This window comes from Glycine max, chromosome 17 (assembly GCF_000004515.6).
Source record: "Glycine max cultivar Williams 82 chromosome 17, Glycine_max_v4.0, whole genome shotgun sequence".
Taxonomy (NCBI): Eukaryota; Viridiplantae; Streptophyta; class Magnoliopsida; order Fabales; family Fabaceae; genus Glycine; species Glycine max.
The window spans coordinates 1,377,571-1,401,924 of NC_038253.2; the positions used below are offsets into that span (position 1 = coordinate 1,377,571).

The 24,354-nt window shown below is 31.0% G+C and overlaps 1 protein-coding gene, 1 long non-coding RNA gene, 1 other non-coding gene and 1 pseudogene across 3 annotated transcripts; 3 read left to right on the forward strand and 1 right to left on the reverse strand.

Moving 5' to 3' along the window:
• The first annotated feature begins 11,123 nt into the window (after positions 1–11,123).
• Positions 11,124–13,788, forward strand: LOC102669703 (endo-1,3;1,4-beta-D-glucanase-like; annotated as a pseudogene).
• A 2,290-nt stretch (positions 13,789–16,078) lies between these two features.
• Positions 16,079–16,169, reverse strand: MIR1513C (microRNA MIR1513c). The gene has a single exon (NR_048899.1). It is a non-coding gene; the product is annotated as a microRNA MIR1513c (primary transcript).
• A 1,016-nt stretch (positions 16,170–17,185) lies between these two features.
• LOC100305645 (putative ribosomal protein S15) lies at positions 17,186–18,759 on the forward strand. Its single transcript, NM_001251536.2, has 4 exons — positions 17,186–17,255; positions 17,376–17,517; positions 17,615–17,775; positions 18,433–18,759. The coding sequence occupies exons 2-4, from the start codon at positions 17,385–17,387 to the stop codon at positions 18,529–18,531; spliced, it is 393 nt and encodes a 130-aa protein (NP_001238465.1). The 5' UTR covers positions 17,186–17,255; positions 17,376–17,384; the 3' UTR covers positions 18,532–18,759.
• A 3,918-nt stretch (positions 18,760–22,677) lies between these two features.
• On the forward strand, positions 22,678–23,832 carry LOC106796768 (uncharacterized). Its single transcript, XR_003265160.2, has 2 exons — positions 22,678–23,306; positions 23,414–23,832. It is a non-coding gene; the product is annotated as an uncharacterized lncRNA (long non-coding RNA).
• Positions 23,833–24,354: the final 522 nt, after the last annotated feature.

Genomic DNA, 24,354 nt, shown 5'->3' on the forward strand with positions numbered 1-24,354 from the left:
TACTCTAGTTTCTCAGCCACTCCTTCCAGATTTTGGGGATTTTATTTTATTACATCTTGCCTACTCGGTAAAAAATTCTTGTTCTTTCTTACATTGACAACCATTTTAAAAGATATTTACTACGCCATTCTCTAATGTCTTCCATATGCCACGTCCAGATCATGAGGGGGAAAGTAGCATGCCTTTGAATGACTCTAACTATCACTGAACACCTCTTCTAACACTTAGATCACAACCCGATTTCACCTACAAATGCAAGCAGAATAATGATAAATATAAACAAGTTGGAAGCACCTTACAAATAGAGTCAGTCATTTCAACCACTACAACAACAAAGTCTTATCTCACTAGGTGAGGTCGGTTACATGGATCAAAGGACGCCATTTGGCACAGTTAAAAACCAAAGTTTGAAGAGTCAGTCATTTCAGCTTAGAAAAATAAAGCTTATACAACAATGACAACCAAATCTTGAGTCATTAGTCAAGGGCTGCTACAAGGATCCATTGATGACATTGGGAATAATAGTTCTAGCAGATGACAGATTCTGAATGAAATGCAGGCTACAATTAGACAGGAAATGTCCACAGGGTGGGGGGAGAAAAACAAAAGAGAAGTTTCAAGATATCCTCTTGATCTCTCAATCAAGCACACACCAAGCCTAAGGAAGAAGAGGAAAGAGTCAAGGAAGAGATACAAACAACGACTATTTGTTGACAATTATATTACTACTTGAAGGAATGGGTGTGCATTCTGAGGTAAACACACACCATTACAAACATAACAAGCTAAGTACACACCAACTTAAAATGCATATAATAAGAACCATGCAAAAACAAAAGCCATAAACAAGATATAATGCTGAACCAGAAACCTATTAATTAAGAATAAATCTGTTGTAACACATCAATAACCACTTTTGAAAGGTAGATCTTTCTGTATCAAATTCTCCAACTTCAATATCTAAGCTAAGACCACCTTGATACTTCCATTGCAGTATTCACGGAAGAAACAGCAACAAAAGCTTTAAAATGGAAAGAAATGATGAAAGAAGAACCAACACGTGCATAACCTCCCTAATGGTGCAATAGGCCATTGATACTAATGCAATATTAGAATTTAGAATTAACATAATATACTTACCCTAAGCCAAAAGACACACAATCTAACCAGAAAAATCATATTCCTTAATAAATTTGTTGTTACAAAAGGCAAAAGACTTGTTACTTTAATTTTATCGGCATGTATTAACATAGCATTTCAGCCTGCTAAAATAAGTAGAGTAATCCCACCTCTGGTACACTGCTTGTCTACTTCATATTCATGCAAATATATGGTGTAGTAGAAGAGTAATTTTATAAATTAATCAAGACACAAATATAAATCTAAACACCTTTTATTTGGCAAGGAATCCAAGATCTGATAATATTGACTTCACAAAATGTTGTCATGTAGCTTCAGACTAAATCAGACATCACCATTAATAATAAGTTGGTAACATTGAATCCAGTTCTTATCAATATACTGTTATCAACCATCAATTGCTTGTCCCAATTCAAAATTTGGCTACATATCATGCTAGCAATGCAGTCACAATTATGGCTAGGCTAATAAAAAAGTCTGAAAGTGTGGAAAGATATAAATTGCAAACAATAACACGGTAACAGCATCATGATGGAATAATCATAAAACAAAATTACCCTCAATTCTTCTAGTTTGCTATTGTTTGTCATCTTCTTCCGCTTGTTTGCTCGGCTTGCTATCACAAGGGAGTGAAAGTAGAGACTCTGTATACAGGGCCACTTCATATCCACATTGACCATTAAAATAAGACCGATGTTCTCGCAGGTGTCCCTTGCCACTACATTTAACCAATCCAGTTCCGAGATCTTTTCCGACAATATCACCACTTGCTGTAATGCAGATTGGGAAGAAGTACCTACCATAAATAACGTCTTCAGCAGACACGACAACAGTCTTGGTCCAAGATGACTGCACATTGTATTCTTTCATCATCCATATCTACTGATCGGTCCAGCCCCACAGCACATAGACAGAACAATTCCCCAAGTACCCTCAAAATACAAAGTTAAGGTTTCCGAACTCCAAAAGAACGGGCAGAGGGATCTCCAAAACACTTTTTTCGTTAAATCAAAGGCAACAATAACATTCAACGATTCATCGAAACGAAAAGCCAACCAATGAAGAGCATTGTTGGAGAAGCATCCGATTTGGTTGTCATTATAATAGTAGCATTGCTTGTAAGAGAAACCTGTACCGTCAGTTGCTTTCCAAGTATTAGCTCTAAGTGAGAAATACTCGAAGTGGGTTACAAGTTCATCTTGCGGAAAATTTCGGTTGTAGGAGGCTAGAACAACCAAGTAGTCATCTGTAGTGGGTCATACCCAAAACCACGAAGAAAAGTTGTAATCTCGAACTCGCGATCGGAAGTGATAATAGGTGACCAAACTAGAATTTTGTAGAGACCTGTAGATGGATTCCATACGTAGAGCCTATGACCACAGATCAAGAGTAGAAAACCCCTACAGGAACCCAGGATCACAAGAGAAAAAGATTTTGAGGCTAGAAGAGGGTCGAGGTTTAGTGCATTAGAAGCAAGAGACGCATCGAAGTCTATGGATAGGAATTCACGATCAAAAGGCACTAACAGCGCAATCCTCTCTGTGCGTGCTGCAGCTAGATCAAAATGTGAAATTGCAAAGTGTGGATCGGAAATGTGAGAAAGCCATGACTTACACACGGTTTTGAACTGGAGAAGAGACTTCACCGGCAACCTCAACAGAATTTGATTTACCATTTCCTGTGGCAGAATCACCTTCTCATGCTTTTGGGCCTGCCTCTCTTCTTTGCGCCTGCCTCTCTTCATTTTTTTTTTTTCAGGGTACGTAATTATTATTGTGTTGCATAAGTCATAGAGAGAGGAGAGAAGAAACAAAAATAATAATTTTAAGGAAACAACTTAATTAAAAAAAACTAATTATGCAATAATAAAATAAGATATAGTTTAGCATGGATTTATCATATATATTAAAGCATAATTTCTTTTAATCATACAAAATTGTAAATTATAATATTTTATTTATTAAATTATTTATGCATCTTCCTTCCTTTTATTTCCAGGAAATAAAATATTTAATATTAAAAAAATATAAGATACGGATAATTTAACAACTAATTTTTCATTTTATTCTTTGAATTCGTGAAATATAGTTCCTGCAGTACAAAATAATAATAATAATAATACATTTGTTTGTTTATTTTTCATTTTTTTAATTAAAATTTTTAATGCATTTAATGATATTATTAATTTTAAAAAATATATATATTAATGGATTTGTAAGGTGTCTTTAATGATATTATTAATTATTTTCAAGAAAATTAAATATATTAATGAGTTTGTAAGATGTTTTTATTATATAGTAATATGTATTAATGCTAGTCACTCATATTCATTAATCAAGTGATATAATATTTGAATTTGACCATTAGATATAAAATAAGTGGAAGAAAAATACTTGTGTTATATGTTGATGGTCTCAGAGGTAACTTTGAACTAATATCATAATCAGGAAAATAATTATTCAATATATGCCTTGAATGACTTTAATTACTACCATTGAAGTTCATATTTAACTTTCCGTTTTATCTTTTTCATTGATGACATTAAATATGTGATCTTATTTTATAAGTATTTATTGGGAAAGAGATACAAACAAGATTTAAAGAAAATTTTATTTTTTTGTAAAAAAATATATTTTGTCGTGTGTCAATATTTGGTTAATTTGAGTGGAATTGAATTTATATTTTTTAATAAAATTTTATTTTTAATCTTGTGAATAAAAAAATATAATTAAAAAGAAAAAGACTCATTAAAGACTGACACCTAGATTTTTTTTTTATTCTTTGAATTTGTGAAATATTGTTATGTAGTCAAGGAAATAAGAATACAAATAATAATAATTATATAATCATAATAATAATGCATTTGTTTGTTTAATATTCACCGTTTCATTTTTTAATTAAATTTTTTTAATGCATTTAATGATATTTTTAATTATTTTTAAGAAAATTAAATATATTAATGAATTTGTAAGGTATCTTTATTATATAATATGCGTGTCTTAAATGATCTTAATTAATGACTATTATTAATAGTTGATATTAAATTTTACGTTTTATGTTTTTCATTCATGACATTAAATAGAGAACCTTATTTTAATAATATTTATTGTGAAAGAGATATAAAAAAATTAAATAAATTTTTTGACAAGTGTAGAACAATATAATTTTATTGTGTACTAATATTTGGTTAGTTTGAATGGAATTCAACTTATATCTCTTAGATAAATTCTTAATTCGAGTATTGTAAATAAAAAAGTCAATAAAATAGAAAAAAGCCGTTAAAGATTGACCAAGTGATTTCTTTTTGTTCTTTAAATTTGTGAAATATTGTTCTTTTAGTCCAGAAAATAAGAATAAAAATAAAAATAATGTAATAGTAATAATAATACATTTGTTGGATTGATTTTTACCTTTTCATTTTTTAATTAAAATTTTAATGCATTAATGATATTATTAATTATTTTTAAGAAAATTAAATATATTAATGAATTTGTAAGGTATCTTCATTATATAATATGTGTGTCTTAAATGATCTTAATTAATTAATGACTACTATTGATAGCTCATATTCAATCTTTTGTTTTATTTATTTTTTCATTGATGACATTAAATAGATTATATTATTTTAGTAATATTTATAGTGAAAGAGATAAAAATAAGATTTTAAAAAAATATTTACTGTAAAAAAATATCATTTAATTGTGTATCAATATTTGATTAGTTTGACTGGAATTAAACTTATATCTGTTCAGTAAAATCTTAGTTTGAGTATTATAAAAGAAAACAAAGTAACACAAAAGAGAAAAGATTCGTTAAAGATTGATTACATGGTCTGTGAAATTGTAGTCCACGAAATAAGAATAAAAGTAATAATAATATAATAGTAATAATAATACATTTGTTTGTTTAATTTTCACCATTTCATTTTTTGATTAAATTTTTAATGCATTTAATGATATTGTTAATTATTTTCACGAAAATTAGATATATTAATGTATCTTTATTATATAATATGTGTGCCTTAAATGACCTCAATTAATGACTACTATTGATAATTCTTATTTAATCTTACATTTTTATCTTTTTGATTGATGACATTAAATATGTAACTTTATTTTAGTAATATTTACCGTGAAAGTGATAGAAACAAGATTTAAATAAAAATTTATTTGCTGTATGAAAAATAAATTTTTATTGTGTACTAATATTTGGTTAGTTTGAGTCTAATTGAAGTTATATATATGCACTAAAATCTTAAAATCTTAATTTGAGTAGAATGAAAAAAAAATATGACTTAAAAGAAGAAAGACTCATTAAAAATTGACTATCGGAATTTTTTTATTCTTTGAATTTGTAAAATATTGTTCCTGTAGTCCCTAAAACAATAATAATAATAATAATAATATAATAGTAATAATAATACACTTGTTTGTTTAATTTTCACCGTTTCATTTGTTTAATTAAATTGTTAATGCATTTAATGACGTTATTAATTATTTTCAAAAAAATTAAATATATTAATGAATTTGTAAGGTATCTTTATTATATAATATGTGTATAAATGACCTTAATTAATGACTACTATTGACCATTCATTTCAACCTTAAGTTTTATCTTTTTCATTAATGGCATTAAATAGGTGACCTTATTTTATTCCTTCCTGCATCCCTAATTATAATATTAATTAGGATCTTATAATTAAGAATGAAGAATGAAGGGAGTAAAATTTATTATGAAAGAGATAAAAACAATATTTAAATAAGATCTTATTTGCTGTAAAAAGATATATAATTTTATTGTGTACCAATATATTTGGTTGGTTTGAGTATACTTGACTATCATATTTTTTTAGAAATTATTTACTCACCTGATAAATAATTCACAGTTATAACAGTAAAAAAAATTAATTTTATTCCGTACTTTGAAATTTTACTCTTCTAAAATAAAGTGACATGTAAAATGAATTGGTAAATATATATTTTTTTTCACCAACCACTGACATATGAATCAAAGTTGTATGTATAAAATGTATGTTGGCTCACTTCACGTTATCACTCTTATTAGTTTGAGGACAATCATCTTGACAAAGATGAACAGTATGAGTTGTTACAACAACCATTTGAGTGCACCAAAAATATTCTTCATCCATTTCACCTGTGTTGTACTTTTCCGTGCAAAAGATAGTAAGATAGTATTAGAACAAAACCAAGCTGTCTCTAATCAATCAATTTTCTCCAATTTATCACCTCAAAAGATAAAAAAGAAAATCATCGAAGCAACCAACCTAAACATGTGCTTCAAAACAAAGTGTCAAGAGGAGCCATCAACCATTTCAAACAAGATCACAAAGAAAATCAACAAGTCAATGCAATACGCGTGGAAGAAAATAAGGCACCAAAAGGATGATCGATGCTTATGGAAGAAGACCATATTGATGGGTGAGAAATGTCAACCGCTACAATTTCCTGGTGCAATTTTTTATGATAGTGAGGGAAATCAGTTATCTATGCCACCGAAGTCACCAAGATTTACCTTTTCTCATTCACCAACCCTTTCACTAAAAAAAGGTGAAATTCAAATGTAGTTAACTTGTTTAACTAAATTGTTAGGTACAAGTGAACTATAATTTGAGTTTTAGTTAAATAAAATAAAATTGTTGTTACATGTGTACTCTCAAAGTGAATTATTTTAAGCAATTAATTAGAGTATATGCTTTAAGGTTGTGTATCAAAATGGGTTCAACCCATTGGATTGGCTTGTTATAACCAGTTAAATGAGTCGAGTCACATGAAAAATTTGAATTTACTATTCAACATGTGTTTTGACAGATTGAAGGCATGTTAAATTGGATCAGCCTGTTGAATTGCCTCTTTTTTTCTTTTTTTACTTATTGTAATCAACTTATATGAGGTGACATATTAAAATGAATTCAATTTGTTGGACTAGTCTATTTAATTCGTTAACGTGGCCAGTCAGGTTAAGATTTTCAATTCACTCACTCTTAAAATGAGTTCAATCTAACTCCTGATTTTTATTTTTATATTAATCCTTCTTTTATCTATTATTATGATTATGTTGAATAAATTATATATTTTTATTTTTCATTTGTTAGGTGGGTCAGCCCACGAGCCACTCTTTTGTAACTTCTTTTTTTTTTTTTTAAATTATGGCAAGTCAACTTAATCCAATTTGTAACCTAACTTTGAATTGAGATTTTTAAACTAACCCAGGTCAATCTATGTTGTTTACAAGTTCAAAGAAAGTCGAGTTGATTTATTTTGCCACTCTTACCACTTTATAACTAGTGTAACAAAGCTCGATCGTATATTTAAAATATTTATACAGACGAAGAAAAAATGATATTATTTGGAATTTGAACGTGGAAGGAAAGTGGATTGAGGATTAGCATGGAAATATCAATGAATCCTACCGTATAAGTATATTGTTTGTTTCATCGTAATGTATTTCTCAAGATTATGAATTTACAATTTTTAGTGAATAGTTTTTGGAAAGAAAAAAATAATGTTACGGTCAGTCCGTCGGAAAAAAATTAAAACTGAAACAAATAGATTTATTGTCTCATGAGACTCACCAATAACCCATATACACAAGAATAGGATATATACTCTTTTCTAGTATCATATTCATATTTTGTATATATAATATTTATATTTTTTGTAAGTATAACTTTTGATTTTTTTATATAATTAAGAGATATTTGAGATTTGTATTTTGACATTTAATTAACTGATTTCCTCTCCCACCATGCAACTTGACCATTTTAGGAATAAAGTGGCATGAAGTTACATTACTTTTTTTGTTGGTACGTGAGGGGGCTAAAACCAAGGAAAGAAGAAAACAACAGCAAGGTCTGCCAGGAGCGGAGGAGGAGAGTCGACGACGAGAACTCCCTCAGCCACCTCGAGTCCATCATGTTTATCAAGCCTGTCTCGGCCACTTGATTGGTCTCTCTAAAAATATGAGAACGAATAGCACGAGTGATTTTTGTAGCAACCCTTGTGTTTCAATCAATACTTGCCCTGGGATGCCTTTATCCTTAATGAGTCTGATATGATCCCATGATAGATCACCCAAACCAAGCTCGGCCTGAACCACTGAACATCTCCCCAGGTTGCAAGCACAAGCCGCCATAATGATCTCTTACAACACCCCAGCATATTACATTACTTAGAAGGGTCTATTTCATGAATTATATTTGGTCAAGATAATGATAAATATAAGATTTTAGTAGGACCTTGTTATGTTAAAACTTGTCGTGAGAAAATTTATTTTTTTTATTTATACGACTACTTTTAACCTACATTGGGCTTGACGGGTCCTTCATAATAAAAGCATAGAATTTTATTCCTTTAAATCAAGTTAATTGATTAACTTATAGAACATAAATTGTAAGTACATAATGTGTTTTATCTTTTTAGTGTAACAAACCCTAGAGCACATCAACTTTGCACTTTCCTTTGCACGTCCCAGCATCTTTGCTTTGGGTTGTACACGTCTTTGAATGCTCTTGCCTTGCACTGCCATGACTTCATCTACCCACTTGACATTACATGTAATGTGTTGCAATGTAATGTAACGTAGTGGTTTTTGTTGTTGTGGGTGTTTGCACAAGATCGAATTAGCAAATTTTTAAGTTACAATCAAAGCCACCAGTTTCTCATACATTTGTGTTAAAAATGCTGAAATAAAATTTATATCTTAAAACTAAGAGATACTAGAAAAAAAAAGGTTTAACTTTTCATAAAAAGAAAGCAAGAACAAAGGTTTTACTTCGGGTTTATTATGTTCCACCTTTAACACAACCTCCCCACAGGAAGAGGAGGAAAGAGTCAAGGAGGAGATAGAAAGCACAACACACAATTATCAACATAACAAGCTTAGTACACAACATCTTCTAAAAATGCATATAATAAAGCCATAAACAATATTTAATGCTGAACCAGAAACCTATTAATTAAGAATATATCAAGCTGCAGTAACACATTAATAACCAATTATTTTAAAAGATGGACCTCTTGTATAATGCTAGCTCCAACCTTAATACCTAAGCTAGAACCAATTTGATACTCCCAGTGTAGTATTCATGGAAAAAATTTAGTCCATAAACACGTAGGAAAGAAATGGTGAGAGATGAACAGCCACATGCATAGCATGCCTAATTATTAATGCAAGATTGGAATTTAGAACCCACACAGTATGCTTTCCCCATACCTATAGACACAATCAAACCAAAAAATTCGTATTCTTTAATAAATAAGTCATTACAAAAGGAAATTAAAAAGACTAATAACTTTAAGTTTATCAGTAAGTATTTAGTGCAGAATTTCAGCTTGCTAAGATAGGTAGACTAATTTCTGCCTCTGGTGCACTGCTTGGCTACTTCACATTATGCCAATACTGGAAATATATGGCGTAAAAGAGTACTGATTATATACTTTATCAAAGTAATGGTAATTTTTGAATTAATCAAGACAGGAATATAAAACTAAACACCTTTAATTTGGCATGGAACCCAAGATTAATAATATTGACTTCACAAAATGGTGTCATATAACTTAGACTAAATTAGGCATCACCTTCAGTGGAAAGTTGGTAACGTCGTCATATCCCCGTTCATATCAATAGTGTTGTTGTCAGCTATCGAATGGTTGTCCCAATTTAAAATTTGGCTATATACCATGCTAGCAATTGTAATGAATTCACAATTAAGGCTAAAAGCATGTGAAAGATTGGATAGATAATTGCAAAATATAACACGGTAATAACCTCCTGATGGAATAATTATAGAACAGAACATAATGATAAAATAGACATTTCATAATTTTTTCTATTACTTTTTCATGCTCTAGTATACCAGAAAAATTCATATATCCTAATATAAGATGATTAACAATAAAATAGTATAGGTAGGTATAAAAAAATATGTCACAACATAACTCCTCGGCTTTTTTGGCTGGCTCGCTCTCTGTGACGATGAGGGAGTGAAAGTAGAGACTCTGTGTACATGGCCACAGAGTATCCAAATATAACCAAAAAGTTATGCAATCCATGTTTAAGTAAATTAAGTTTAATATAAGCAAGGTATATTATCTAAACATTTTAAATTGTATTTTGGGACTTCAATCAACCAACATATATATACTGTTAATATTATATGATTTGGATTAAATCTTTAACTGTCACGTTAACACAAATTTAGCACGAAATAGGGGAAAATCCAAAAATGTGTGATGTCATACTATCAAACACCACTAATCTCTTAAACGACGACGTTAAATATTTACATTGTTATTTACTATATAAAATGTTATATGCATTATTTAATTAGCACACAATTAATTTGAATCATTAGGAGACAACATTTTGATCAACAAAAACATCATCTGTGCGTGTTACTATTTTCATGCTTATCTACGAATTAATTCTCCAATGTAATTAATATAATTTGTATGATACCAATTTTTTTAATACTTAAATTTATAAAAAAGAATATATATATATATATATATGTAAGAATCCAAGACATCTCACATATTTGTCTAATCAACCGAGATAAATATGTATATCAAATTTATAATTTATTTACTCCTATTTAAATCTTGTTTATGTTATGTTATGCTCTCAATTTAGAAAATATTTCTTTTATTGAATCTTATAACACATTACCTAGGCGCTTGCCCAGCCGAAGGATCCGTGGGCAACGCACAGTTACATGCTAGTTTCAAGGAAAGAATTAAGGTAGTGGATGCGAAATCCATGTTTCCTTGGATACTATTGTTCAATCATATACAGGCTTACGAGAATTTAAAAGTTGGCTAAAACATACTTTAGGTCCTTTATCTTTTAAAAGATATATTGTTGTCCCTTAACTTTTAAATTTGAACCAATTTGCCCTCTGTAAACCATCAGCTAACTCATGTGTTTCAGCTAGCGGTGATAGATTTTTAATTTTTGGTAGGGGAATGACTGAAAGCTACACGTAAGTGTAATTAATTAAGTCGTGGTTCATTCAAAACAAATGTCTTAGACTGTATATAGAATGTTAGATCCTAACTAGATTTTTAATCTCCAAAGATGGTGCATTTTTTATGTAGTTACTTTTTTTTTTTCTATTGGGATATCTTGTTTTCTCCTACAATTTTATTTATGTTTTGGTATGTTATACACCTAGAGAATTGGCTGCTTCATTCTGCTGAATTGCTGTCTTTGCCTATTATATTTTTCTCTCTTTATGATACTAATTAAATGCAAAGTATTCTCCTGATAAATAATACTCTTTTGTTATATATATTGTGAAGGAATATTGCAGACAAGGTTGCAGCTACTGGGTATTATGTCGTGGTTCCTGACTTCTTCAATGGGGAACCCTATGATCCTGAGAATGTGAAAAGGCCGAAAGTGTTTGGCTAAAAGATCATAATCCGGTTAATTCTTATCTTTCTTAATAATACTTGGCTGTTTATGAGTGATTTAGCAAGAAAAAAATTATGTTTCGTTTTTTCAAAATTCAATCTTGGTGTCCTTATTTGATTTTTCTTATCTGATTGGAAGAGGATTCAGATGTTTGGCTTCAGTTGTATTATGAGTTGTTTCAGATGTATAAAAAATATGACTTGTTTGTAAATTGTTAATACATTCTGATGCATACATATTATATTTTTAGGAAAAAGGTATTGAAGTTGCAAAACCTGTTATTGAAGCCTTAAAAAGTAAAGGTGTCACTGCTATTGGAGCTGCTGGTTTTTGTTGGGGCGGTGAGTGCCTTCCACCTATTTGGTGTTCTTTATCTCCTCTCCTTTGCGTTGCAATTTCAGCTAACATTAGGTATAAACTCACAGAATGTAATATGTTTTCTTTTTTCTCTCAGCTAAGACCGTTACCAACCTTGGAAATTCCACACAAATCCAAGCTTCTGTGTGCTATTACATCCATCAGATATCGGAGTAGATGATGTCCGTGGAATGAATTTTCAATGTTTAGATTATTTTTTAATTTACATATTCTTTGTGTAGGGTTCCCATAGTATCTTCTAAGGAAAAAAAATACTATGATTATGTCAGAGCTTCTTGTCAATTGTCATGCATCAATTTAAACATGTTTTAATGCAAGAGGTTCATCTGTTCCTAAATAGTCATTTGTCTTCATGCTTAGCAATACCTAGAGCTTGTTAGCAAAAATCTATTTTCATCATCAAGTTATAAACAATAAAGATGTAGAATGGTTGAATAAAGATGTAGAAGAAGCAATCACAAGCGGATTTCTTAAAGCAGTAACTGAGATATTTGTATTCTAACAGTTAATTATTAATCATACTTTCAGGTGTTAAGATTCCAATTGCTATACTTGGAGCTGAGAACGACAAAGTTGCTTGTCCTCCAACGCTTGTAAAACAATGGGAAGAAATCCTAAAGGCTAAACCTGAGGTCAGATGAATCTTTTTCTTTTTGTGATTGTGTACTGTCATTTTATATTACCTTGATGATTTGCTTATGCTATCATTTTGTTGTAATTGGTAATCACACACAGTAATATATATATATATATATATATATATATATATATATTTTTTTTTTTTTAGAATCCATATCAAGTCCTTTTTAGATTCAGATTCCTCCCCTGTTCAAATTGTTGTGGAATGTACAAACGTGCAAATACACTAAGCTACAGAAAATCATGTATTGAATACTACTTACCCTAACAACATCTCTAATCTCTCTTCCTCAACCTCATCGGAACAAACATATATATGAACCGGAACTTGTTTAAGATCAAAATGTGAGTTATCTTGTGTACTCATGTACTGCATTGTAGCTGTTTCCACTTAGGTTTTTCATTCCACTAAGGCTCTAATTGTAGGTCTGATAAATTGGTTTTGAGCCTCTTTTTTTTTTAACACTCCATTCTGGTAAACGTCCACTAATTGCCAGGGTATTACCATTACTCTCATTTTTGGGAGTCATTGTTTTGTTTTTCAGACATACAAGTATGACTAGCTTTTACACTTTTTTTCTTGCAATCCATGCTTAGGAAAAACTTCGCTTTCACATGTATAATTGTGCACCGGACTAATCAGAATTGGCAATTAATTTAACACTTTTTAGTTATCCCCATGCTGTATTTGTCGAAGTACTTTCTTTTTATGGTCATTAATGGGGACATTTTCTCAAATCTCTGTTGTACCCGATCACTTGTGTACCAATTTTTGTTTTGTGCAGATTGATAGTTATGTAGAAATATTTCCTAACGTCTCACACGGATGGACAGTGAGGTACGACCCTAAAGATCCAAGTGCCGTGAAGGCTGCAGATAAGGCTCATCAAATCATGATAGGTTGGTTTGATAAACATTTAAAGTGAGAAATCTTCTTATGTGATGTTTGATCCACTGGTGAAGTCTCACTTAAATGACACAACGGTGGATCACACGCTTTCAATAATTGAAGACAGATTGTGCTCCTTTTGATCTCGGAACTGTACCCCTACGGTTTTTGTAGATTTCCATTTTTCTTTCCTTTACTTAGTCTTGCTATTTCGATCTTGTTTTGGCAAGAAAAATGTATTGTGGAAATGGGAACAACTAGCAGATCGATGGATGTGCTTTTCTTTTCTTTTAAATTAAATTCATGTTTCCAACTGCAAGAAGCTTCTTTCAGATCGTAACATCAAATTACACCTATGAATGCAAACAGAAAAATATGTCAAATACAAACAAATCGGAAGCACCTTGCAAGTGGAGTCATTTCGTCTAAGAAAAATAAAACTTATACAACAATGACAATCAAATCTTGAGTCATTAGTCGGGCAGCTACAAGGAAAAATCAATGGCATGTCGACATTGGGAAAGCAGATGACAGATTCTGAATGAAATGTAGGCTACAATTGGACAGGAGATGTCCAATGGGTGGGGGGAGCAAACAAAAGAGAAGTTACAAGGCATCCTCTTGATCTCTCAACCAGCAAACACACATAAAGAACATTCTCAGGAAAACACAAAAAATTAGCATCATATCAAACTTAGTACAAACCAACTTCTTAAAATCCACATAAGAACCACACAAAAAACTAAGCCATAAACAAAAACAAGATATAATGATAAACCAGAAACCTTTCAAGAACTAAGCTGTTGTAACACGTTAATTACCAATTCTTGAAAAGATGGACCTCTTAGTATCAAATGCTCCAAAGCTATATGTGTAAACCAAAAGTAAGTAGAAGAACTACCTAAAGGATACATGATCACTGACTTCAATACCTAAGCTAGGACCAATTTGGCACCCCACTGCAATGTACATAGAAGAAATAGCAAGAAAACTGAGTTCAAAATTTTGTATGTTTTAAATATAAAACAAAAGGGTGAGAGAATCATCCCAGGTATAAATTCATATGCTCCAACTTCAATACCTAAGCTAAGACTTACTTGATACTCCCACTGCAATATTCATGGAAGAAATAGCAACAATACTGAGTTCATAAATTTGTAAGGTTTACATTACAAAGAAATGGCGAGATGAACCAACACATGCAAAACCTCCTTATTGGTGCAATTGATATTAATGTAACATTAGAATTATATTTTTTATATCTTGGGACTGTGATTAGTAAGGAATTATATTTTAAGGATTTTACATTGTAATCTGATTTCATTTTGCAGAATTATCTTTGAAATTAAAAATTGTTCTTCTAATAATATTGGACAGTTTCACTACTTACGAAAATACAACACCAATTTGAATCAGAATGTTTGACAAATCCTCTTCTTAATTCTTACTCTAATTAAATCAGTATAGCATTAACAATTTCAAAGCATACCCACCCAAGAAGATGTGTTAATGTTGGCTGTGTCATGTTTTCATGTAAAACTTATCTCATTTCCTTCTCCATATACTTTATTTTTTTCCTGGTGACAAAGCAATAGGTTGAAAATTACTTTCTTTATTGCCTAGTATAAACACTACTGCAAGTATACTGTACAGAAAAGGACGATTCATTACCTTGGTAATTCAGGAATGCTTCATTTGCTCTTTGTGCTAAAGCCAGATGATTGTTCATCAACTTACTAATTAAATAAGTTACTGAGACTCCGGCTATCATGATTCATGTTTCCAAATTAAGGCAAGAAAAAAAAAACTGAAATTGGTGTGGCTTCTTGCACCATTCCAGTCATCCTGCTGGCGAAAGGGATCAAATTTTAGTATAACTACCATTGAAAAGAAAGTCAATCATCGTCTTATAATAGTAGTCATTGTAACTCTCTTGGATTTGGATAAAAAATTACATGATCACTCAAGACACAGAGAATTTAGATGTAGTAACATGTTAGTAACTGATTCTTTAAAAGATGAACCTTTCTATGCCAAACTGATAGAAACTGGATTCAAGTTACATAAAGAAAACTGTTTAACCTGCAGAACTTCAAGGGCCTGCACCTCCCAATTCCCAAAGGCCCCCATTTTCTCACAAATAGTGGATGACTGAATAGGTGACCAATATATAGCTTTGTTAACACATAACACTTTATGATACGAACATTTTAATAATAAGTACTGTCAAACATAAAGTCGAGCTTTAATGCAGCAAACTTATAATAATAACTTAATAAGTATTGGGAAGAAGAATGGTGAGCTTTAAGGAAGCAAGAGCAGAATCATCGTGAAGGGGTGCATTGAAGTCTATGGATAGCATTTCAGGAGCAAACAGGAAAAATATCCTCTGCAGTTTTGAAATCTCAGCTGTTAGTTATTTTAATATTTGATCAATTTAATGTATAAAGTATGAAAAAAAAAAGCATAAATGGTTAGATCTGTAAGCTGCACACTCTCCAGTTTTATTTAACCGGAGAGGATCCATGTCCGGAGTATGAACATAAAGTCTCTGTGTGTGTGTGGCAGCTAGTTTAAAATGAGATATTGCAAAGTCAGGATTAGATATGAGATAATGCCATGACTTACACACATATTTAACTTAGATTTCAATGCGTGTGTAAGTCATGGCTTTCTCTCATATCAGATCATGCACCACAATCTTTTGCGTTCTGTATTTTCCTATGTGACTGTGTCTCTTCATTTTGGGCACTCACTAACTTGTTATAAAGCAATAACTCAGATTTACACAGAGGAGATATAGGAGACTCAAAATCACAATTGACCAAGCAAAAGCTAAGGAATAGGTCCTAAGGCAATATAAGAAGGCCTTTAAGCTGGCCCAACACAAAACAGCAAGCATGAAGAAGTACTCAATGGAGGCAATTGCTGTTTACACTCTTCCCAATTGCTAAAATACTTCCATTTTCCTTTATATATATATATATATCCTCCCGCATTAGACTGTACTCCCCCTTTGGTTTCACCACACTCTAAATTGCAAATACTTTGTGTTTATCCATTTTCACTTGTGCAGCTAGTTTGCAGAAAATATGCTGATCCTTTGATTGTTGTAGCCTGTTATGTGTGAAAATAATAAGAAATTTACACAAATAGAAGCATAAAAATCTAGGCATGCAAACTTTTTGTTCTAGCCTTTGATTGTTGTGGCCTGTTATGTTTTAAATTTGAGACTATATATAGTTAGATTTGAAACTTTTGTCTGTCTCATGGTTGTGTGTCGTAACTAATATAATTTGTATTAAAATTCATTGAAGTAAAAAATGTAACTTATTTCTATAGTTTTTTTTAACAAATACCATTGAGTATAAAAAAAGAATAAAAAAAATTACACAATAAAAACATGTTTCTGTCGAGTTTTGTACGCTTTCCCTTACTACAACAGAATTACGTTTTCTTCAAAATTTAGATGAAATTCTTAAAAAGAAAAAAAAGAAATTTAGATGAAACAGCTAAAAATTTTAAGAATTTATTTGATTTTTGTTTAGTTTAATGTCCTACCTAAGAGATGCAATATAAGAAGGCCTACGAGATGGCCCAGGACAAAGCAGCAAGTTCAGGCCCAAATAGGGCCCAAGAAGAGGCTGTGAAGCTCCTAAACCCTAAATACAGAGTCGTGAGTCTACTTATTTGCGTGTTTTCATCATTGTCGTTCTGAACGGAAAAGCACTGGCGCAGCTACCCTGAGGCTTCTCTTCTCTTCTCTTCTCTGTCGGTAAGATTAACATTATTCTCTCGATCCTCATAAATTGGTTCCATTCGGAGTGTGTGATTTAGTTCACTTACGCCGCTATAATAATAATCTGATTGATTCTAATTGAAATTTGCGTCTCAGTGAGTCACCATGGTGAGGGTTAGTGTGCTGAACGATGCTCTGAAGAGCATGTACAATGCTGAGAAAAGGGGAAAGCGCCAAGTCATGATTAGGCCATCCTCCAAAGTCATTATCAAATTCCTTTTGGTGATGCAAAAGCACGGTATATCTCTTAGTAATCAAAGTTTTGATTTTATTATTTATTTTTATTTAGTTTGTGTATTGAAAAATGCTGTTGTGTTCGGATGATTTATGTGTAGGATACATCGGAGAGTTTGAGTATGTTGATGACCACAGGGCTGGTAAAATCGTGGTTGAATTGAACGGTAGACTGAACAAGTGTGGGGTTATTAGTCCCCGTTTTGATGTGGGCGTCAAAGAGATTGAAGGTTGGACTGCTAGGCTTCTCCCCTCAAGACAGGTAAGTTAAACTGCTTTTCCCCCCCTTTTCCTTTATACCCTTTTGTTGCTGTGTTCAGATGCATGTTTCTATGAACTTTAAACATCCCATGAGATGAGGTTTTGCGTTTTCATGGAATAAGAGCTTATTTGTGTTGCCATTTGGTTAAGATCAGTAAATTAATTCAAACTGTGGTCCTTCATATAAAATGATTGTATTACTTCTATGGTGTGAAAAATATATTTTCTTTGTAATTGCCTGATGATCCCATGTTCTCTATGTGTGCAAATGCATGTTTCTATGAACTTTAAACATGCCATGAGGTGAGGTCGTATGTTTGTATAGTGCCATGGAATAAGAGCATATTTGTGTTACCATTTTGTTAACATCAGTAAATTAATTCAGAACTATGTTCCTTCATATAAAAGGGTTTTTTCTTTCTTGTGGTGATTGTATTACTTCTATGTTGTGAAATTTTTTATGTAAGGATTGAGTTAGATTGGTCAAGGCTCTGATTGCTTATATATACTAAGGTTGATTAATTTGCAGTGGTGCCATGAAATTAACTCGCTATCATCAGATTAACCATTGAACTATATTGATAGTTTACTCTGTTATGTTGAATACAAATGGTTCCTCCACCTATCCCTTACATTTTGATTTATGGTAATTATGCAGTTTGGGTATATTGTATTGACTACCTCTGCTGGCATCATGGATCATGAAGAGGCTAGGAGGAAAAATGTTGGTGGTAAGGTATTGGGCTTCTTCTACTAGTTTAATTTTTATCAAGGATGTCAGGGATTTCAATTTTGAGATTCATCGGTTGTAATGGAGGATAATGCTAGCCCCCTAGTAGTATCAATCATAGCAGGACCTGTTTTGTGATGTTCTTTATTTTGTTTGCAAAACCAAGTTGGTAACTATTACTTTTCTTTTTTCTTTATCGTTAGTTTTCCTATATGTACTGGCAAAGTTGTTTTCAATGGTAAGAACTTTGATTAGAATCTGGGAGCATAGCTATGTTTGAGATGGTGTGGACGAGTTATAGTTTGATATTGCATTTGATAGATTGAATTCTGAAATTAGTTGATTTTGGCTTTCAGAAAAATTTCATGTTCAAAAACTACTATTAATTATGCTGTGATTCCAATTTGATATTAAAAGGAATTTTTCTAGCTATTTCCATTCTTTGGAGCTAGGCTCTGTAGTCCTATGAAACCCTATTTTTGTAGATAATTAAAAACAGTGAATTAGTTTGAATTTCTAAATGACACGCATTTAACATTCACGTTTCACATCAATTAGTTTGTGCTGCTTAGCCTAAGCAGAAAAGTGATTTCTAGCCATAAGAATGTACATTTTCGGTGGCGATTGATTTTGATTTTTTTTTTCATCTCTTTAAAACCTACTAGTTCTGTTTTTTTTTTTTTTTTTTGCGTTCAACATTTTTTTTTCAGTGATTTTATTTTATTTTTCATTTTTTACACGGCTTGCCGCAGCAGTATGGTCAATTGTCCGAGGAAACCGAGTTCTACATTTACCTGTGGTGGTGGGTCAAATGAGTTAACCCCCGGGCCCTGGGGTTGGGGCTAAGTAGATGTATTTTTTGGATTAGAAAAGTACTTTAAAAGTTATTTTTTATAATTTTAGTATTTAATGAAGACTTTTAATTAGAATAAAATAAATTGTGACTTCAATTTTTTTAAAGGATGACAACAAAATTTAGTTGTATTGAATTATGTTTTGTTATCACTTACAAAAAGTCTTTAGTTACATATGCAAATTTTGATAGGTTTTACGTAACTTTTTAGTATAGTGGAGATGTTACGTCCATTTTTACTCAAACTTGTGAGACTTTTTTAGACTCCCACTCTTCTTTTTTTATATCCAATTTATATTTCTCTCGTCTTACATTTTTTTATACATAATGCTCATTTGGTTTGATATTTGCAAAACATATCTTTTAAGAAGGGTGAGGATGTTCAAGTATGATGATACCCTAAACTAAGATTAATTGACAAAAGGATTAAAGCTTGTAAAGATACTCGTGTTCATAAAATGTATTTGACTATTCGTAGTTCTTCTATTAGAGATGAAATAACTATGATTAGAAGTTAGCGAGTTGGAACCAGTTTATCTTTACTTTATTTGGTTTGAAATTTCGGTGTAGTAATTCATTTGAATCCAAATTTGATCCGTTCATAACCCAATAATGGGATAAGATTGGTCCAATCGATTTATTAATGTAATATATCTTAATAATTCAAAAAAACAAAATAAGTATACAACTTAACATATATTTTACAATACATAATGAACATATTTTAAATCAGCAATTATGTATAAAAAAGCAAACTATTTAAATAATTCTATTATAGAAAAATCAAAGAGACTTAACATATATTTAACTATTCATAATGCTCATTGGTTTAATAAATAGACTTAATTATAACTCTCAATATATAAGTTATATTATAATTAAAATCTGTAATAAATAAAATTTTAACATATAATTATATTTTAATGATAAATTATTTATGTGATAATACATTATTATTTTTAATTAATAATTTTAAAAAAAATTATTTAAATTTAAGTTAAAACTTGAGATGTTGAAAATGATAGATTGAAAGAGCTATTGAGGAGACATGACAATGAAACTCATACCCGTGCGTATCTATCTAAACTCATCCCGATTTTGACGAGAAATACTCGAGTTGACCGGGTACGTGTTCGGGAATTATCCAACTTTTTTAATTGGGGTGGGGGGCGGGGATGTTACTATCCATCCCATATCCATACTCATTTCCGTATCCGTCCCGATGATAAAATTATTAAAATTTTATTAATTTCTTGTTAATTTTTACATAATTTAAGATTTTTTTTTGATGATTTTTGTAGACAAATGCGCTGCAAATACAAGTAGTTAAAAATAAATTTGTAACAATCAATTTTTTTTAAAATCAGATTTTCAATATAATTTTTTTACAATTTTTTTTCCACAACTAAAATCAGATATTCTTATCCCCACCCCGTTGTCATGTGTAGTAATGAGTTGAGCTAAATCATTTCGTTGATATTAAAGTACAAATCAATTTATTAGATACACGTTAGAAGTATATTCGAATTTTAATATTTATATATATAATAAATGTTTTAAAATAACTTATATATAATTGTTTATTTAAAATTAAATAATAGAACATATGAAAAAACTAAAAATTAAAATAGTATAATCTACCTATATTTACAAATATCAGAAATAATGTCCTTGTCCCGCGGTTTTGATAACTATTTTTTGGTATTTATATTTAAATATAAAAATAATGTGAAACTAAATGAAATTGAATTTTAAAGTAAAATATTTTAAATTACAGTAATAATACATTTGTTAAAATAAATGATGATATGATTTAAAATTGTCTCAATTTTAAATTTAGACAATAATATTATAAATTATTTCAATAACGCTTTATGAATAAATTTTTAATTCCGGAATCTCTCTTTCCGGTGCTATCAAGAATAAGGAATAGCCAGCAAGATATTCTTATACGCCCGTGGGCATTCTTATAATTCGGTAGATCCAAGTACATTGGCCTATTTGGGTTCACTCGGAGCTTTGACAGCCTTTCTGGAATTGTCAATATAATAAAATCATATTGATTAATATTTTGATTTTGAAATTGTTTTTTTTATTCCAGTCATAAGAAAATAATAAAATAATAAGTAAAGCGAATCAAAGTCATTAATTAGTAAATTGATGAACAATTATTTTGGCTTTAGTTCAAAGAGCAAATGAACTATCATCAGCCTGTATCTTATTAACTTGCTGAATTTCCAAGGTTACCAATTGTCCTTTGTTGTATAATAAACGTACTTGAGAAAAGATGGACTTTTCAAGGTAATAAGGATTAAGGAATTTAATTATCAATCTATATATGGCTTCGTCTCCAGGAACACATTAGTGTATATGAAGAAGGAAATGAGGTTAGTTTGACATGAAAGCATGACACAAGCCATCATTAACTCATTTTCTTGGGTATGCTTCAAAATTGCCAATGGCTACTGATTGAATATTAACCTTGCAATAAGAAAAATAGTGTAAGAAATAAGAAGAGGATTTGTCAGACTTTCTAATTCAAATTGGTGTTGCACTTTCATAAGTCATGAAAGTTTTAGTACCCATGCAGCCATGCTAAGCATAAAATCGTAAGTGGCATCACTTGGGCATGAAGAACAAGCTTGAAGTGTGGTCATGGAATCATTAAAGTTGAAAACGGAATATAGGATCTCCTCTCCTTGTTGTTAGTTGAGTTACTAGATGACTTCCTACTCTTTTAGTATTTACTCTTTCGATTCCTATCTCTTTACAATTCCTTAGCTCATCTTTCCAAAAAAAGAAAAAAAAATCCTACTCTTTCAATTAACCCAAATAAATAATATCTATAACAGTTATAACGACAGTATCCCATTTTAGTATTTACTTTTTATTAAACACTTTTATTCTTTTATATGCGAAAAAAAAAAAGAATAAAAGAGAATAAAATACTTTTATTCTTTATTTCTATTAAGTAACTACCATTATTTTTCATATCTTATTTAACTTTTATTCTTGTCTTTATATAATAGAGAGAAAGACACGACACATCCACCTTTTGTTCTCCTAGTTATTATAAATATAATATAGGTTAAATTAGTTTTTTTTAATTTATTATTTAAGTTTGATTTGATCTTTTAAATTTCAATAAAATTAGAGAATGGAATTGAATTAAAAAATAAATTAGAGAATAAAAAATTAATTTAACCTATACTATAATATCATCTACTAAATTATTATATAGTAAATCCAAAAAAAAAATATTAACGCGCAGTTATTAAAAATATATATATAGTAGTATTAATTTTTAATAGAGTGGGACACGGCAATATATATGGAATTCAAATCAGATTATGCACCCTAAAATGAGAAGGAAGAAGCCGGTGTTTCTGCCGTGGGAATTGATCATGAGGTTGCCGCTGAAGTCTCTTATCCGTTTCAAGACTGTGTAAGTCATGGCTTTCTCGCATCACAGACTCTTCTGTTCCTGAAATCCTATCCATAGACATCAATGCATCATTTTACGATTATTCTGATTATGTTACATTAAAGCTTTCTGCCCCAATACATGTTGGTGACAGATTCGTAGGTTCCTGTAGGGATTTTTTACTTTTGGACTACAATCGAAGCTCTTTCATCTTCAATCCATCTACAGGACTTCATAAATTTGTAGATTGGTCACCTATTTCCAATAATATGGGTGGATATGGTTTTGGATATGACCCATCAACCGATGACTACTCGCTGGTTCAAGCATCTACAAATAAAAATCCTACAACTTCAACCTAGATGAGCGCGTGTAATCTGTTTGGAGTATTTCTCACTCAGAGCTAATGCTTGGAAAGAAATTGAGCCTATCCATTTGTCTTACCAGGGCTGCTCTGATCGTGTGGTTTTGGACTTTGGGTTGGTCTTCAACGGTGTCCTTCATTGATTGGCTTCACGTCAAGATGTATCAAAACATGTTATTGCTGCCTTTGATTTAACCAAACGAGTTTCTCAGATATCTCTCTGCCTGTTAATTTTGTGTATGCCAGCTTTAAACTTTGTTTTTTTTAGGGCAATTGGTGGATTGCTGTGATGAAGAACCATTCAGAAAAAAATGTGGGTGATGAAAGAATACAAAAGTGCAGTCACCTTGGACTAAGACCATTGTTGTGGTGATATTCTTGGAAGAGATGGCCAACCTGCAACTACATTGCTGAAATGTAATGACAAGGGGCAATTCTGCACACTGTATGGCTGTGTATACAGATTCTCTACTTTCACTCCCTTCTGATGGCCAGCAAGCTGAAGCAGACGACTAACAATAGCGAACAAGAAAAATTAGATGGTGAAATATTTTTGGATGTCTTCACTATTTTTTGATGCTGCTGTTGTATTATGGCTTATGGATTCTTCTGGTTTTATATTGCATAGAAAAGTAATAGGCAGAATGATGAAACTGCTATTTCATTAATATGTTTTGTTTAAATTTATTTCATCATGATGTTATTGCCGTTTTATTGTTTGCAATTTATATCCTTCCAATCTCTTACAGGATTTTTAGCTTAGCCTTAATAGCGAATTTATTGCATTGCTGGCTTGATATGTACCCAAATTTTATATGAACTGAATTCTGGATACAATGTTACCATTAATGGTGATGTCTAAGCTAAATGACAACATGTCGTGAAGTGAATATTATCAACCCTGTCTTCCATGCCAAATTGGATCTATATTAGAACATCATTTTCCATTAGCCAGTGATTTAACAGTTCATATGTCCTCTGTATATCTATCTATGCTACTGGGTGAACAGATTTTTTGGCTTTCTTGTGAAATTATGAGATGAACGGATCTAAATTGTGATGGATCTAATATGCCATAATGGGTCGGGACTCGGGATTACTTTCTATATTGAACTTATGTAATTCTTTATTTATAATCCATTATGGCATATTTTATGTTTTGTAAATAAATCATGATTTTAGATTATTTCCGTCAATTAGTTTAGATCA

Bases quoted from the DNA above. Each gene is read 5' to 3' on its own strand.
- LOC100305645 (NM_001251536.2), top strand. From the start codon at position 17,385: ATGGTGAGGGTTAGTGTGCTGAACGATGCTCTGAAGAGCATGTACAAT. The intron at 17,518-17,614 runs GTATATCTCTTA...ATTTATGTGTAG, and splicing joins TTTGGTGATGCAAAAGCACG to GATACATCGGAGAGTTTGAG. The intron at 17,776-18,432 runs GTAAGTTAAACT...GTAATTATGCAG, and splicing joins GGCTTCTCCCCTCAAGACAG to TTTGGGTATATTGTATTGAC.